The 17,030-nt window shown below is 43.9% G+C and overlaps 1 protein-coding gene across 2 annotated transcripts in view; it reads right to left on the bottom strand.

Moving 5' to 3' along the window:
- The window catches only part of LOC144101434 (uncharacterized), a 42,095-nt gene extending 25,457 nt beyond the window's left edge, over positions 1 to 16,638 (bottom strand). Inside the window, exons 1-6 of one of the 2 annotated variants that reach the window (XM_077634601.1) lie at positions 16,390 to 16,638; positions 15,558 to 15,715; positions 11,915 to 11,998; positions 9,701 to 9,817; positions 5,513 to 5,593; positions 2,512 to 2,763 (exon numbers count right to left, since the gene is read on the bottom strand). In XM_077634601.1, coding sequence (XP_077490727.1) covers positions 2,512 to 2,763; positions 5,513 to 5,593; positions 9,701 to 9,817; positions 11,915 to 11,998; positions 15,558 to 15,715; positions 16,390 to 16,521 — 824 coding nt within the window. In that variant the 5' untranslated portion in view covers positions 16,522 to 16,638. The remainder of the gene's footprint in view (positions 1 to 2,511; positions 2,764 to 5,512; positions 5,594 to 9,700; positions 9,818 to 11,914; positions 11,999 to 15,557; positions 15,716 to 16,389) is intronic. The other variant, XM_077634602.1, reaches the window with a different exon arrangement.
- Between the last annotated feature and the right edge of the window lie 392 nt (positions 16,639 to 17,030).

Raw genomic sequence — 17,030 nt, 5'->3', positions numbered from 1 at the left:
TCAGCCTGCTTACCAAGATTGCTCTGTTATCGCCAAGAATCGTTGCCAACTCACTCGAGAGATCATAGAGACTGAAATGATAGACCGGTTGGGTGGGTCCTGTGTGGCCAAGCCATATATTGCTCTTACTGATAAGGAGCTGTTATATTTGCGCCAATATATGTATGTGCCACCTACTGTGCATGTGTGATAATTGCCTGGTTTTTCAGGTATAAATACTGGTCCGAGTTTTGAAATAAACTGTTGCAAGTCAGCGCTCGTGTGTTCATGTGCCTTCCTTGTGTCCTCGTCTTTATTTGGGCTGTACATTACCATCATGAATCACCAACATGCTCAGACTGCCACCTTAGTATTTTTCTAATGCTCAAGCAAAACTTGTGACAGTCATGAAAATGACTCTGTGATCTCTAATTGAAAGTCGAAATTATCCAGAGCCCTCCACTACGGCATCCCTCATAGCTTGAGTCATTTTGGGGCATAAAACTAACTAAGCCCATAAAACTAACTGAAAGTGAATAGTGGTGCGGTCCAGCCTCAAAACCTGTGTCAATACATATATAAATATATAGAGTTACCACACTTACTCCGCAAAAACTTGTTACTGTGATAGACTAATTCTGACTAATGTTTGAGCCTATTATTTCATTTATTCGGTCCTTTCTAGCTTAAGACATTCACAGCACCATGGGCCATTAGTGGGTCACATTGTGTATTCATGCTGTGTGGCACAATACCGAATGGTGCAATGGCGCCGTAGGAGAGATCAGGTTTTTCAAATAGCCTGCGAAAAACACACATGCCAGGTTGCTGCTGCAATCTATTGTCGGTTCCAATAAGTCGACTTTGCCAGAGGCTCACTGAGGGCTCATGCCATACCCAAGAAAATTTAAAGGTGCACTAACGAGGATTCTGAGCTTGTCTTTTTACAGCGGGAACTCGATCTACAAGCTCAAAGTATTCCTAGAAACTTCGAATTATTGTCCTGTGCGGCCAACTTCCCTTTTAAATTGAATTAGACACCCCGGCTCCTACCTTACTTTTTTTTTAACTCACCTCCGAAGTAAGAGTCAACCAAAACGTGTGTGTGCCTCCAGTTGCGTGGCAGCTTGCCACTCTGCTATCAGCGGAGTGATGTGCAAAGCAAAAAGTCCACGCATATTTTTATATCTGTGGGCCTAGTAATTTGCGGTTATGTTGTCTGTGACTGAAACTATTCAAACAGCAAAGCCTCGCTGATACGTTTTTCTTTAATCGCGGGAAAAACGCATTACCCAGGAAAACGTATGATCCAAACCGCCCGATTCTGGGAAATGTAACTGTTGAATGACGTAAAAAGACATTTATTGACAATTTCAGTTTATAAAAATGTCGACTGGCATTTCCTGGCACAACAGCTGAACAGATCCTATTCCGCTGCTCGCTGAATTCAGTCCGCGTTCGCGCTGTCTTTAGCGCGGAAGAAAATTCGTAACGCATCCAGACGACAGTGCCAACAGTAACCAAAACCTGCTTCACCCCTTTGCACCTAAATACTGTGGGAAAGCCACCGCAGCGGCTGATAGAGTTTTTGCTGTTTAAGCTGCGTTTTCCAGACCCAGCCTGTTCGTATATAAGCGCATCATTGTAGTTCATAGAAGCTTCGCCTCCTTTCCTCTTCATATCGCGTCCCCGCTGAAACGGCCGTCCCAAATGCTAGCGCGTCGTTTTTTTTTTGTTCTTGGAGGTATAGTGCTTCGCCTTGTCGCACCGAGGCAATGCAGAGAAGCCACCACCACGGGTGACTGCCGCAAAAAAACGTGTGCCCTCTCGTTCGGCCCACTTGTGTGTTTGCACACGTGCGGTTGGTCAATAAACGTATTATACAACCACAATTTGTCGGAATTTTAAACGTAGTAACCGGGAAATTGTGTTTCCTGGGAACGTATTAACCGGGGACAATATAGTGTAGTGTAATTCTATGGGGAAATTTTTAATGTCCGCGATTTTGGGCGTATGAACCGGGAAAGTATCAACGAGGTTTTACCGTATTCACGGAACCTAAAAGACAAAACAAAAGCGAATGCGAAGCCGCCATGCGACTGGCTGAAAGACACTCCACGCATTGGTTGACTCCTCCTACTTTGAAGGCGAGTACAAAAAAAAAAAGGCGGGAGCTGGGACGTTTATTTCAATGTAATATGGAAATCGGCCATGCAGGACAATAATTTGAAGTTTCCAAGAATGCTCAGAGAGCGTAGATCGAGTTCCCCCAGTAAAAAGAAGGGTTAAGGTTCTTCTTTGGTGCACCTTAATTTAAGGATGACCCACCAGTGGGTCACAACACCCAGTGATTAAGGCTTCGAAAATCACTGCTGCAGTGAACATGTTAAAAAAGCTGTTTGCGGTGAAAGCAACCGATTTGTCATTAGCATGCAGTAGTCGATCAGTGTAGGCCAACTTCAACATGTCCTCAGCAACCTTTCGACAATGCCTCAAGCAGAGAGTGTCAAAATAAACACAAGCAGCGCTTACAGTGTAATCTTGAGGCAGGCCTCAAAGAGGGCGTTGATGATGTGCCTTCTTAACCTCGAAGTTACTGGAGCCTTCCTTCGCAGGAGAACTTCGCACCACGTGCCAAACGATGGTAGGGTGAACTTGCGATAGTCATGGCGGTCGCGCTCCTGGGCAGGTATGATGTCAATATTGCACAAATCTTCCACATTCACGGCAGTTGTGCAGTCTGGCAGCATTGCACGCAGCACGTCGGGCATCTGTGATAACCTCCTGTAAGAAAAGAGGACAGAAAAAAGAAATCGCTGCGTAAATCGTGAAATTCAGCTACATGCTCTTCAAGATTCATGCGCGTTAACGGCTGACAACAACCCACGCAACGCCATGCCATAGTTGACGCTCTCTGCAGCGAGTAGGTAAAGAATCGTGGAACAGTTCGCCACGGCCAAAGTTTGCAATACAAAATTTCGTCTAAACACTCAGTCGAGCAGCTACGACAGAAGCCAACAGTGACTGAAACCTAGGACCATAGGGGATTTTCTTTTTCTAAGTTTCCATCAATGGGAGATTAATAAAAGCAGAAGAAAAAACAACCACATTTCGTCGGCGGGATCTGAACTCACGACCTCTGAATTTCGCGTCTAGTGTTCTACCAACTGAGCTATGGTGATGGCTGTCCAAATCTTCTGCTTTCGGAGGTACTTACATTCGTACGCAACTGAATCTTGTAAGTGTTCGCCAGCGCCACCCTCGTCCATAGCTCTGGGCATAGTACGTCCTGCATTACCACGAGTGCCGAGTAGGAACGTGGTCGAACGGTGAGTGTGGAAGCTGTGCGAGAACCCTCTTATGATACCTATGGCATCAAGACTGCTAGAATCGAGGCCCTCAATAAAGTATTCACCAGACAAGGGGATGGACAGAGGTGCTCGTTAATGAGCGATGCAATTTAGTCAGTGACAGGATGAGCAACTCAGGCGACCATCACAAAAGGAGGGAGAGGCCTTTTTGCCAAGCTTTAGAGCCACTACGAGGGCACTGGCTGTGATTTCGGAGGCCGCAAAAAACTAAAAGGTCAGGTTGGCTTCTCAAGCACAGCACCACGAGCAGTGCCAGCAGGCCAAACGCCAGTTGGGGTAGGTTCTCCACAGCATGTGTAAACATCATACATAAGCGTCATGAAAAAGTGTCTTGTCCTATACACCGCAATGGTCCGGCGGCAGTTTCATCGCTGCTGTCAGCATGCAGATCACAATGTGCACTGCCCTCTCACACAACCCAGCGATAACATGACAACTCATTTCTTAAACATAGACGTTAATTTCTGTTTTTGTCTGACAGTTCCACCATTTACCTTTCAATGCTTTTTAAACAGTGATATAATTTTCTCCCACAAGCAAAGCTGCATGCTTATGACCATATGTGCCGCAATTACTGGCAAATTGACTACTAGTGCTGACAAAATGGCCACAATTTGCTATAAGTGACTTTTAACCACAGAGGAATACCTTGTTGTATCACTGACGAAGAAAAAAAAATGGTCGTTAATACGTAAAAAAAAAAACCCACTGAAAGAAAAAAAAGAAAACTGTGCTAATAATTAGACATCAAATGAACCCTGTCAAATTTTTAAGAAATAAAAACTGAAAGATATAACACCTAGTTATATCTTATGTGGTGCTGGTGGTGAGTGTGAGATAAAGATGCGAACCATGGCATGAACATCTGCCGCACCCCCACTAGTCATCTGCGCATGTGGTGAAGCCTGGTGCCTGCACTCCAAGCGTGCACGACTTAGTGCTGTGGAGTTCGATATGCCCGTTTTATAGACAATAACATCTGATATATACAGTGAAAATTCCAAGTATATTTGTTAAAAATATTTAAGAACAGTGGAATATAGCCAAAAAATTTGTAATGTCCATGCTCAGTACACTGGCCGCAGTGGCTCAGTGGTTAAGGCGCTCGACTACTGATCCGGAATTCCCGGGTTTAAACCAGACTGCGGCGGCTGCGTTTTTATGGAGGAAAAACGCTAAGGCGCCCGTGTGCTGTGCGATGCCAGTGCACGTTAAAGATTCCCAGGTGGTCGAAATTATTCCGGAGCCCTCCACTACACCTTTCTTGCTTTCTTCTTTCACTCCCTCCTTTATCCTTCCCTTACCCCACCATTCAGGTGTCCACCGATATGCGAGACAGATACTGTGCCATTTCCTCTTTCCAAAAACCAATTTTCACTTTCATTTTTCATGCTCAGTATGTCAAGGATCGACTGTAAAGGTGACCATGATGTCAGCTCACGCGATGTGTGACACCAGCGCTCCTTACAGCGTTGACAGCCTTTCAGCGGTGCGATCCCATGAAGCTCAAAACACCTGTGTCGATATGCTCAGGAGCAGTGTGACGTCCAACCATGCACTTAATTCTGGTACATGCAACAGTCGGATGAAACTTAAGTGTGCAGTGAAGCTTCACCCACATTATGGCCGCCACACAAACTGTTCCTCCGGCTAGTTCAGTGACTAGTTCAGTGGAGTAAAAGGTGAAAAATGTTGATTTGACTTACTCATCTAATCTCATAAATAGAATTCTGGACAACGAGAATTGTTGCACGTGTCTGTTAGCGCAGAAGCCCCAGTTCCAAAGGCGCAGGTGAACCAACTACCCGGCTTGTCACTCTACAACATAATGTCTGTCTGAGTATGAAAACAGTGGAGTAAGCAGTACCTGCAGATAGCGGCCACCGAATAAAATCTTTATTTTCCTTTGGAACAGGATGCGGCACTCACAAAAAAGCTGCTTGAGTGGCAGTGTGACGACGCCGCTTCCCCTACATCTGTGATAACAGCTGGCATCGCACCAAACACAATATCGGTAAATTTTAAAGAAAAATCACAGAAGCACTTCGTTAGGCAAAAACACCGAAACTGTCCTCTGCAGTGTAACACCATACACATATATTATCATATAAGAGAACATAAGAGAAAACTGCAAAAATAGGAAATCACAAAAGTGCACTTACGCGACTGCATCTTCACCTGATCCACGTTCGTCATCTACAGTCGCCGTGCCAGCACTGTTATCGTCTTCCAGTTCATCCTCACTGAAGAAATTGTTGCCGTATGGTTAAAGGAGCGCCATGTTTATGTCTGCAAGCATGCCATATGCGTGCAAGTGCACAGCTGTGCAAGAGCTGCAGTTGGCTGTCAAAAACAGCAGTGAAAAAAAAACTGTCAGTGATTTAGCTCTGGTTAAACCTGGAGTGACGTGATAGCTACAGCTGGCCGAGTGGAACTTGCTCAGCTGAAGTGCAAAGTCAGCCTTTCGCCGCTCCGTTTCGCTGGGCGTTCCTTCTTCATCTTCGTCCCACTTGACACGGCACATGCGCACAGCTGCAGCAGCTCGGTTTCGCCGGCGCGCCACGCTGCCGGTAGCTGCAGCTGCTCCACACCACGTGGCTGGTCACGTGACCCACCAGGTGATGAACCACGTGATCAGCCACAGCGCCGAGCCACCGGCAGCTGCTCCGCACCACGTGACCAACCACGTCACCGAACCCATGACCTTCGAACCCACAAACTCCAACCGGCATCATGTGGTTGTTTTTTCTTCTGCTTTTCTAATGGTTTATCTTTAAGCAATAAAATATTCACAAATAACATCTACTGACCAACACCACGAATAAAAAAATCGCCCAAGCTTCTTGGTTTCCGTGGCTGCTGGCTCTTCTAATCATCATCAGCCCGACTACACCCACTCCAGGGCAAAGGCCTCTTTCATGTCTTTCCAATTAACCCTGTCCTTTGCCAGCTACGTCCACCCTATGCCTGCAAACTACTTAATCTCATCCGCCCACCTTACCTTCTGCCTCCCCCTGCTACGCTTACTTTCTCTTGGAATCCACTCCGTTACCCTTAAGGACCACCAGTTATCTTGCCTTCACATCACATGCCCGGCCCAAGCCCATTTCTTCCTCTTGATTTCGACTAGGATGTCATTAATCCGCGTTTGTTCCTTCACCCACTCTGCCCGCTTCCGGTCTCTTAACGTTACACCTATCATTTTTTCTTTCCATGGCTCGCTGCGTTGTCCTTAACTTAAGCTGAACCCTTTTCGTTGTACTGGTAAGATATAGCTATCGTACACTTTTCTCTTGAGGGATATTGGTAAACTGCCATTCATGATATGAGAGAACCTGCCATATGCACTCCACCACGTTCTTATCCTAGTTAGTTCCCTCTCATGATCAGGGTCAGCTGTCACTACCTGCCCTAAGTAGACGTCTACTTTACCACTTCCAGCGCCTCGCTTCCAATTGTGAACTGCTGTTCCCTTGCTAGACTGTTGAATATTGCTTTGGTTTTCTGCGTGTTAATTTTTAGACCCACCGTTCTGCTCTGTCCGTCTAACACACTGATCATGATTTGCAGTTCATCTCATGTATATGTATATATATGAGTGAAAAATTAATTATCTTGTTTATTAAATTCAATTTGGCTGTTGCAAAGAAAAAAACACATGGAAGCTTGGGCAGACGTTATACAAAAACTCAATGTGCACAACCCTACGAAAAGGGTAGAGAAAAAATTAAACAAACAGTGGCTGAACTGAAAACAGCAGCTGAAGGCGGCCATTAAGTGCATGTGGCATGACAGGAGGCAAACAGGCAACTGATTTTGCATCCCTTCCCTTTGTAATGATACTGGTGCTGCACTAACAATCGCTAGGGCTCGTTTTGGAAAACTCGAACACCTTGGGTTTCCACGATGCCACGTGTGACTTGGCACAAAAGTTGTGGCTTGCTGCACAAGCATTCAGAAGAAAAACCAAGCACTCGGCTATGTGGCTTTCAAGTGATCCATACAGCATATTGGTAACGGTCGGTGCTGCAATCGTTGCGCTGCTTTGGCGCAGTTCGCAGAGAAAAGTTCTGCAGCTGTGTGCCAGAAAACTGTGGGTAACTGATATGTGGCCCGCTTGCATGGAATGAGACAAACCAACGCTGCCTACGAAGATTTTACGGCCAACAGCTCCCTAACTCGACAAATGCGGAAGTGCAGGTAAGGCCACATTTTTCTCATTTCGTTTAGGTTTGAGGATTTCTACAAACAAAATATTTCGAGCACGCAGCGCCTTGCAGAGTATTCACCTTCTTTACTTGTGCCAATGGAATGATGCTAAGGTGTGTACGTTCACACCTACCGATGTGATCCGCTCCATAGGATTATTATGACCAGCTGAAAACAAAGACAGTGTCTTTCTCTGCCAACTCTTTTAGCAAACAACAAAAGGTAGCTAAGGGTACCCTCACACAAGTTTTCATAATTGCAAAAACTGCCAGCTGAGGTGAAAGATGCCTAAAGTGTAGCTGGAACATACCATGAAATCTGAACCCATACCTAGACTCACTGAGATCCCATTAAGATTAGACTGAGCTTGAAGACATGAAAAGACTTTGTGCAAGTGGGCCCTGGGTTTTTCAACTAGTACAACCAACTTTTGTTCAATTCACATATATAAGATTGTAACATGACAGCCCAATGTCACTCTCGCAGCTTAAAAAAAATGCTTTGCTCAGGAGAAAATCCTAACTTATAGTGCCTGAGTGCCCTAGATATAGTCTGGTTATGTTTGCTGCTTGTGTACAAAAGCCTCTAATCCGACAGAAAAACGTCTCGAATTCACAGAATGTTAGCATGTGCCATGCAAATAATATGGTCAGCAGAAAGCAGCTTAGATGATGAATAGACTGGACTAACCATCTCCTGAACCACAGTGAAGATGAGGACTTGACAACCTTTAACTATTTCTACTAAAAGCCCACAATGAACGTCAATTCTGTTGTACACCAGCTGCTACGACAAAAACTCAGTGCACCAATTTTAAAAACGAGAAAGTCAAAAAAGCCACAAAGGAAATCACAACATTGAATAGAAACAACCATAAGCAGAGCTCAGAAAAGAATCCGCAACCAAATGCTAACTAATTAAAACTGCTCTTTTTTCGAGCAGTTTGAAACTATTCTTGACACCTCAAATGACTTATTTCCACTAGGAAGCCACTTGGAGAGAAGCCCAACAAACCTGTAGAACGATTACTGGACTGTAGAATACTGTCATTAAAAGATTAGTACAAAACAATAATGCTTTTTAAACCAAAACAACTTTTAAGCTAGCAGCCCAAAACGTATGAGTGATAAATGAGTGACAGCAGGCAACACATGACAAAGCTAGCTAAAAAATTTTAGACTTAACTGCATTCTCAAGTACAGCTTTCTGCTGACAGCATTAATGAGAAACCGAGGAGAGATTGAAGCTGGCTGTATCAATAGGCTTTGACATTCTAAAGACAAAGGGACCATTCACACCGAAAATAAATCTCTAATAAGCTAGAAAAAATAAAATAAAATACAGGTGTCATCATCACTGGCCAATTTCCCAAGTAAGCTGTGTGCAGCGACATCGAATTTTTTTGCTGATTCCAGAGGCTACGCCACCTCACCATTTATATCAAAACGTCGGCAACCAGTCCTTCTCAGTGTGGAAGTTAAAAGTTCCAATCGAATGGCGCGAGGATTTTTAAATTTAATTTTCACAGGCGTAATTTGTTTTTTTTTTTTGCTGCTGAACAAAGCATTACCATACCCAGACTGAGCCAGAGAATTTTCACTCAGAGCAATCATTGGCTGGAGTTGTTCTTGGTGGGTAAATTCAATTTTTTTTTCTCAGTAAAATTCAATTGCATTGCTTTTTGAGGAAGTTAATTCTTTATTTTTGACAAATTTGGAGTTGAACATAGAACACTTCTTTTTGTGCCACTTGATTACACCTCATGACGCTTATGATAAAGATGATGCTATTATGGACTCTGATAGACGACTTCAAATGGGCAGCTGTGTGCTTAAACCTAGGAAATCCATGAGAAACAATATATTCTCGCCATTAAATTTTGCTAATAAAACAGTCACCCGTGAGAACAGTTATTTTATATATTTTTTTTAGTACGGGGGGGGGGGGGGGGCTTTTCTATCTTGTAAAAGATCTGTTCTCAGTAAGAGAAGCCTCTTCTTCATTAGTCAGTGATAACTAATACAGGCCTACTTAAATTTAGTCCTTAGAGCACCTTTAAACATCCACAACAGCAAAATACTAACCCAACATGTCAGTTTAAAAGTTTTCAATGAAGCCAATATGCCAAAGCAGAAACTCACGTGGTGGGTTCTGAACTGTCTTCAGGACAGTCGACATTCACCTCAACTCCTGCATCAGGTACGTCTAGTGAAGCTTCTCCACTTGATGTGTCCGTTGAAACCGCCATGCTTGAGGCGCTGTACATATTGAGAAAAATGTTAGTCCATTGAAGAATCTCAGCCTGTCGCATACAATAAAAACCAATGCCATATGCTACTGGTCTATCCGGAGCAGCTGTATTGCTTTGCAGCAAGGAATGAGTATTTTAATGATTAATCTGGATCTGGTCAGGGCGTTTTACTGTTCATTTTGGAGCGTGAGTCGCTCCATGAGAAACAATATATTCAGCATCACTCTTTCTTGCTCGACTAAACAAAGTGAGACTGGTGGAACTGCAATAGTGCTGATCTGCGACTTCTGAAATGTCCATGCCAAGTTCCTCATTTCCAGAGTGGTCCAAGATATTGTAAGATAAAATAAATCTGTGGATTTGTTTACGCCGTTGATGTGATGTTGTCAGTGCAATGATCAATTCAGAGATTGGTTGAAGTTTCTGAGAGTAGCATGAGCAATGATGATGACTCAAGTCCCGTCTACGATGTCTATTCAAAGAATGTTTTCTGAAATGCCTTATGAGCAGCTTAAGATTACAATTTGCATCAACATATCAGCAGACAAGTATTTGTATGAAGGAAGAGGTATGTGTATACAAGTGTGAGCACACATATTCCCGAAACAGTCTGTTTTTGTTCTTTTTTTTTTGCCACAAGGCCCAGAAAGATATGAAGCACTTCAGAAGTTAATTGCAGGATAGAGTTGTTCTTTTTCATCATGACGCATTTCAGAAACCAAAAATGCAGCACAAAGGTCGTCCTTGGCTTAACTTTTGCAAGCAGTTGTGGTTGACAACTTTCCACTAGGTTCCCTGCCAAAGAACAATCGCTTTTTTGATGTTTGATTGGGGTTGCCTAGCTCTGTGCCCTGCTCTGGAATGAACAGTGGAATTCGCAATCGATTTGATGCCTGAACCACCAGGCACTTTGAAAACCACTTACGCAAAGCGTCCATGACCATTACTGTGAATCGACAGCACTGACGCAATCAGCTAAAGTTTTATTATGAACAAACACTCCACAGCCGCCGCGGTGGCTGAGTGGTTACGGCGCTCGGCTGCTGGCCCGAAAGAGGCGGGTTCGATCCCGGCCGCGGCGGGAGACTTTCGATGGAGGCGAAATTCTAGAGGCCCATGTCCTGTGCGATGTCAGTGCACGTAAAAGAACCCCAGGTGGTCGAAATTTCCGGAGCCCTTCACTACGGCGTCTCTCATAGCCTGAGTTACTTTGGGACGTTAAACCCTCATAAACCAACCAAACAAACACTCCACCTGCCAACTGCATCACAGATCACGATGATTGCAAATCTACAACAATGCCGAGATTTTAAACCCCCCTTTCACAATCTCCAACTGTTGTTGTAGGCTGACCCAAGACAAAATTACCCCGTAATACACAGGCAACAAAAAGACTGCATAATAGTTGAGAGCTTCCAGAGTTCCTTTGTGAATGATCCTTACACAGCAGAAATATAAAGAACTTGATTTATTTACAACAATACTGTTCACAGATATTAAAAATGAACAAATTAATATACTTATGAACACAAAGAAACGGCAGAACTGTGCACGCATACTGTAGGCATACACCGTAAATTTTGAACTACTCCATTACTTGCCAATGCTATAGTGCACCCACTGAAAGTTTAGGTTGTACTACATTTAGGCTTAGTTTTGCACTGAAGGTTTAGGTCGTACTACATTTAGGCTTAGTTTTGCACTGAAAGTTTAGGTTGTACTACATTTAGGCTCAGTTTTGCACTGAAAGTTTAGGTTGTACTACATTTAGGCTTAGTTTTGCACTGAAGGTTTAGGTCGTACTACATTTAGGCTTAGTTTTGCACTGAAGGTTTAGGTCGTACTACATTTAGGCTCAGTTTTGCACTGAAAGTTTAGGTTGTACTACATTTAGGCTTAGTTTTGCACTGAAGGTTTAGGTCGTACTACATTTAGGCTCAGTTTTGCACTGAAAGTTTAGGTTGTACTACATTTAGGCTTAGTTTTTGCGATTAGTACACTTACAGGAGTCCTCCTGTTCCTCTGTTAGCTAAGACTTGGATTGTGTTTTGATTATTCTCTGTTACTGATTTTCAGGGGCCCTTTAATGTCATCCCCAACTTACCTAGACGGAAGGATGCAAAGCTGCTGGCTTTTTTGATCGGTGGGCTGAGAGAATGCCATGGAGGATGCACTGACAATCTGAATTCTGAAAAAGGAGCCAGAAAAACCACTCACCAACACTACACTGACATCTGGGCACTTTCACAAGAACAAAATGTGCATAAAAGTAGGAGCAACTTTTTCTTCTCACAAAGCTCACAAGTCAAAGAACAGTGTTCAGGCAGGGTTATCATAGCATGGCCAATAGTTCCCCATAGCCTTGAATACAATTCCATGAGCTAAGATGCCTCAAAGAGTCCCCGGTACGCGAGGAGGAAATGCGCGCCTCCTCCTCATTATAACACCCTATTTTTCTCTCTTATTTCTTACTCTTGCATACAAATATGCCTGCGCTGTCCCCTGATGTTTAGAACACAAGGTGTGGTCCTTGCTCAAAGTCAGCACACAAAGTAATTAGGTAGGTTAGGAAAAGGAACAAGGGGAAGCTAGAATGTGCAATAATAACGACTTTACCAAGCTGACCTTTTCAAGTCCGCAACTAAACGGCAGGAAAGACATGGGTAACCAATGTCTGGATGACTTGCTTTTTTTCCAGTACAGCTAGTGGAACTCGCAGCAGCAGACGTTGCGTCTAGACGTTCTAAATCTCTCATACAACTTATGCCCTCACACTCAAAACATCCCGAGGCAGCTCACATGCAGGCGGCACAATTGTTGCACTACGATCTTTCCCTTAGACAAAAAAAAATAATCCAAAGACGCTCCTGTGGTTTTGTGGCATAAACTTAAACTCCCACCTGCACTTCCGCTGATACAAAATTAACAATGAGGAAAAAACAAAACACTTCATTTTTCACTTCACGTTTTACATTACGTGAAGTTCAAGTTATTTACGAAACAACTCTTACGCTCTGCACTAGGTAAAGAACATAAAATTTTAGAACTAGAGCTGTTGCTTTTCCTTTCTGGCAGAGGTATGTACCAGTAATAATAATAATAATAATAATAATAATAATAATAATAATAATAATAATAATAATAATTGGTTTTGGGGAGTAGGAAATGGCGCAGTATCTGTCATATATCCTTGGACACCTGAACCGTGCCATAAGGGAAGGGATAAGGGGGGAGTGAAAGAAGAAAGGAAGAAAGAGGTGCCGTAGTGGAGGGCTCCGGAATAATTTCGACCACCTGGGGATCTTTAACGTGCACTGACATCGCACAGCACACGGGCGCCTTAGCATTTTTCCTCCATAAAAACGCAGCCGCCGCGGTCGGGTTCAAACCCGGGAACTCCGGATCAGTAGTCGAGCGCCCTAACTACTGAGCCACCGCGGCGGGTAGTACCAGAGGCACCACTATTGGGGTGCAGCAGGAGCATGTGGGGTGGGGGAAGGGGGTGATCGCGACAGTGGCACATTAGTGACATCGACATTTGTGACAAAATTGTGACACATTTGTGGAAAATTTGATGAAAATGCACTTGCCCCACACTACTGCCCAATTTGCAACCAAATGATTACTATCCATACAGTCAAGCACATTCACATGTTCAGGTAGTGTTCGCACTTCTTGCCACTTTATTTGCACTGTGAAATTTCAAGGTGTTAATCCAGGGTACAAAATTGTGCTTATTTCTTTGTTAGTGCTCCTTTTGTCATGAAATGTCCGGTGCTTTTTTGTTTCCTCCCGCAGAAATAAATATGTAAATGTATTAACTACGTATATTTTCCCTGTGACTTTTTACTCAATTATCTGTTATACAGTGCAATGAGAATGCCGCACGGAGCCAGCGCATGAAAACATGGTGCAGTGGGGGACGGGGTGATGCACCTGGCTTACTGTACAGGGTGTCACTCAAGCGCGGCTGCGAGCCGCCGCGGTGGCTGAGTGGTTATGGCGCTTGGCTGCTGGCCCGAAAGACGCGGGTTCGATCCCGGCCCCGGTGGTCGAATTTCGATGGAGGCGAAATTCTAGAGGCCTGTGTACTGTGCGATGTCAGTGCACGTTAAAGAACCCCAGGTGGTAGAAATTTCCGGAGCCCTTCACTACGGCATCTCTCATAGCCTGAGTTGCTTTGGGACGTTAAACCCCCATAAACCATAAACCATCAAGTGCGGCTGCATAGTGCGTGTTAGGAAAATGGCCACTTTAATTTGATATATTTTTTTTTGTCATGCACCATTTTGCTTGGACAGGCATCTGCCAAACTCCTGGCTCATTTAATTCGTCAGCGCCAGCTCATGAGCAATAGCAAAATTCCTCCCCAACATCCCCGCACCACTGCGTGACCACACGATCACTAAAATCACGGCATTTTTACCTTGGAACTTTTGCAACAGACGGTGCATGCAAGACTTGAAAGACACGAGGTGAGGGAGTGTAGTGTCACATGGCAAGAGTAGTTAGGCTTCTTTGTGAATAATGTGCCGCAAGCAGGGGCATATTAAACAGGAGGGCAGTAGGAGGCTGTGAACAGCCATAAAAAAGAGAAATCCTCTGTGGGAAAACCATACTGCCCCATTTTTTTATCAGAAGGAATGGAAAAGAAATGCATAAAACAGGATATCCTCCTCAACCATTCTCTTTAACAGTTGCCCGTAGATCCTGGAGGCACTTGAAATGAAGACAGTTTCAAAACTAAGGTGGTGTTACCATGAGCAAATGCCACTGCCAAGATAACAATTATTCGAGGGTAGTGGGATGCTGGCTGATTCCAGCAAAAACATGAGAAAGCAACTTACAAACTAAAGGGAAAAATAATAACTAAAACAATATCCTTAACATATTTAAGAAGTTACTGCATTACACATGAATTAAATGGTAAAACGAAGATTTAAGACACTTAAAGGCATATAAAAACACCAAATTTTTGCTTGAGTCTTTTCTTCTTGCAAAGATGCGCTAGACAATAAATACATGGATCCCCATGTGGTACTCGCCTATTACAACTATATCATTTAATATTGAATTTCATCTTAACGTTGTTTCGGTTTCACCATCCAAACGATGGCTGTGATGTGTAGTTCACTGTCAAGTCAAATGAGGCACGAAAAAGCGGTAATATAACTGCTGATACATTGTACGTTGTCATTCCAGTTCTTGAAATAGGCCAGTTCAAGTGTTCTAGTGAATTAAAACAATGTATCAGCGTACATATTGCAGGTTTTTTTTATGCCTCACACGATCTAAGTGTGAATTACACGTCACAGCCATCATTCGGTTGATGAAACCGAAATCGAAACAGTCATGAGAAACGGAATTCAATTATAAATTACTTGACAGTTGTAGATGAACACCTAGCGTTGATACATGTATTCTGATGTAAAGCATCATTTGAAAGAATAAAACACTCGACTAAAATTAGGTGTCTATAGTCCTTTAAAACATAACATAATGGGTATATATACAGAACAACTGACACATGTAATTTTCCTACCTAGCCTTGCAGTCTGACATGAGTGCAACTAAACAAGTTCACTTTTACCTGATGCATATGAAGAAGTATTCAAACGCTGTGCAAGTTCCTCTAAAATTTTTACTTTGTAAACTGACATATTTACAAATCTCATATACTGATTTGACATCCTTCAAGCAAAAAAAAAAACATGCACAGACACAGTCTGTGCTAGATTATTACTTACGAAGACTGAGGCAGTGGACTGGCGAGCACGACATTACCACTGGGGATACACCAACTTGAGGCAGTTTTCTGAATTACCCGTAACTTTGCCTTGTTTGGCACTGTGTCGCCAGGTAGGAGGTCCACAAAGTCGTCCAAATCAGTGTCAAATATTTGAACCTGTCAGAGAATGAATATGCAGTCTCTAAACGCAGAATTTGCGCAGTACAACATGAGTGTGCCACAGTGCATTCACGAGAAATAGGTTGCGCGATTCTAGAGTGCCGATGTATATTTTAAATGTCTAGTATTAGGATGAACACTACCATGGTGTTTGTTGGCTGCGCGATGCTATTCCACACAATTCGAAAAAATATGTGTGCCGAAAAGTAATATTTTGATCATACGGTAGAAAAGATGCCTTTGCAAATCATATAATGGTGCGTGCAGAAATGCTGGACCCTTTATTTTCCCGCCCAGAGAACGCCTAAAACCACCAGTGATCATATAGACAAAATTTTTACGCACATCACTGTGCACTTTGCACAAAAATCCGTGTCAGCCAACTCCTGCACGTCTTATTTCATTCTGCGCCCACACACAAGCACGTACGCAAACGCGCGCGGGCGCGCACTCGGCTAGGGGTCTGCATTTGGATCCACCGTGGAACATGCGTCACACAGCACATGCGCCCTTCAAACTCGCAAAAATCTGAACCGTGCGGCTTGTCAGATTACCAGACATGCGCGGAATAACGCATATGAGAACACCCAGCCGTGCAAACGCTCTGTATTCCGACTGAACACCATGTGCACGAGGTTGAACATAAAAGGAGGAAAAGAGAATCGCTCTACCAGGGTGTTATTGGAGTCGACTTCGACGACACCGGCCAGGCTCCCTAGCAGCTCGTCATAAGTTCCAGTTTGAAGCTTAAGCTTCCGTCTGCTGCCGCTTTCCAGTATGATGAGACAAAATATGTCTCCCATCGCGAAAGAGAACACAAACCACTTCTTGCCGTATACACTTCGCGGTCTACACCGCTGTACCACACCTGTTCGCGTCTCCGCGCAAACACCGAGAAACTGAGCGGGAAGAGGCGTGGAATTAGTGGTAGAGTTGGTGGTCATAGCCACAAAGGAAGACTCTCGTGGTTGGAGTGAAGCCGTAGGGTTGGTATATAGCGCCCTCATAAAAGAGCCCTTGTTGTCGGGCTGTCATGGGCAGTACAGTGTCCTGCGCAGGTGATGGTGGTTACAACTTAATTGCCACAAAATAAAATAAATTAGATGGGGCCGGGGCCATAGAGTTTCTTACTATTAACTAGGGGGAAAGCTGGCGGCATTGCACCTAAACCTTCAGGGGCGCGCAAAGCATCATGGGGCGATGAGCTACTTGGTGCGAGACAGTAGGCTTTTTCAGGAACATAGAGTGGCGTTACAGAGATGTCCCATTCCGTATCCACGGCGCGCTACGCGCGCAGCCGACTTCAGCGTAA

Source organism: Amblyomma americanum, chromosome 8, assembly GCF_052857255.1.
Source record: "Amblyomma americanum isolate KBUSLIRL-KWMA chromosome 8, ASM5285725v1, whole genome shotgun sequence".
Lineage (NCBI taxonomy): Eukaryota > Metazoa > Arthropoda > Arachnida > Ixodida > Ixodidae > Amblyomma > Amblyomma americanum.
This window is presented reverse-complemented; position numbering and strand designations above follow the sequence as displayed.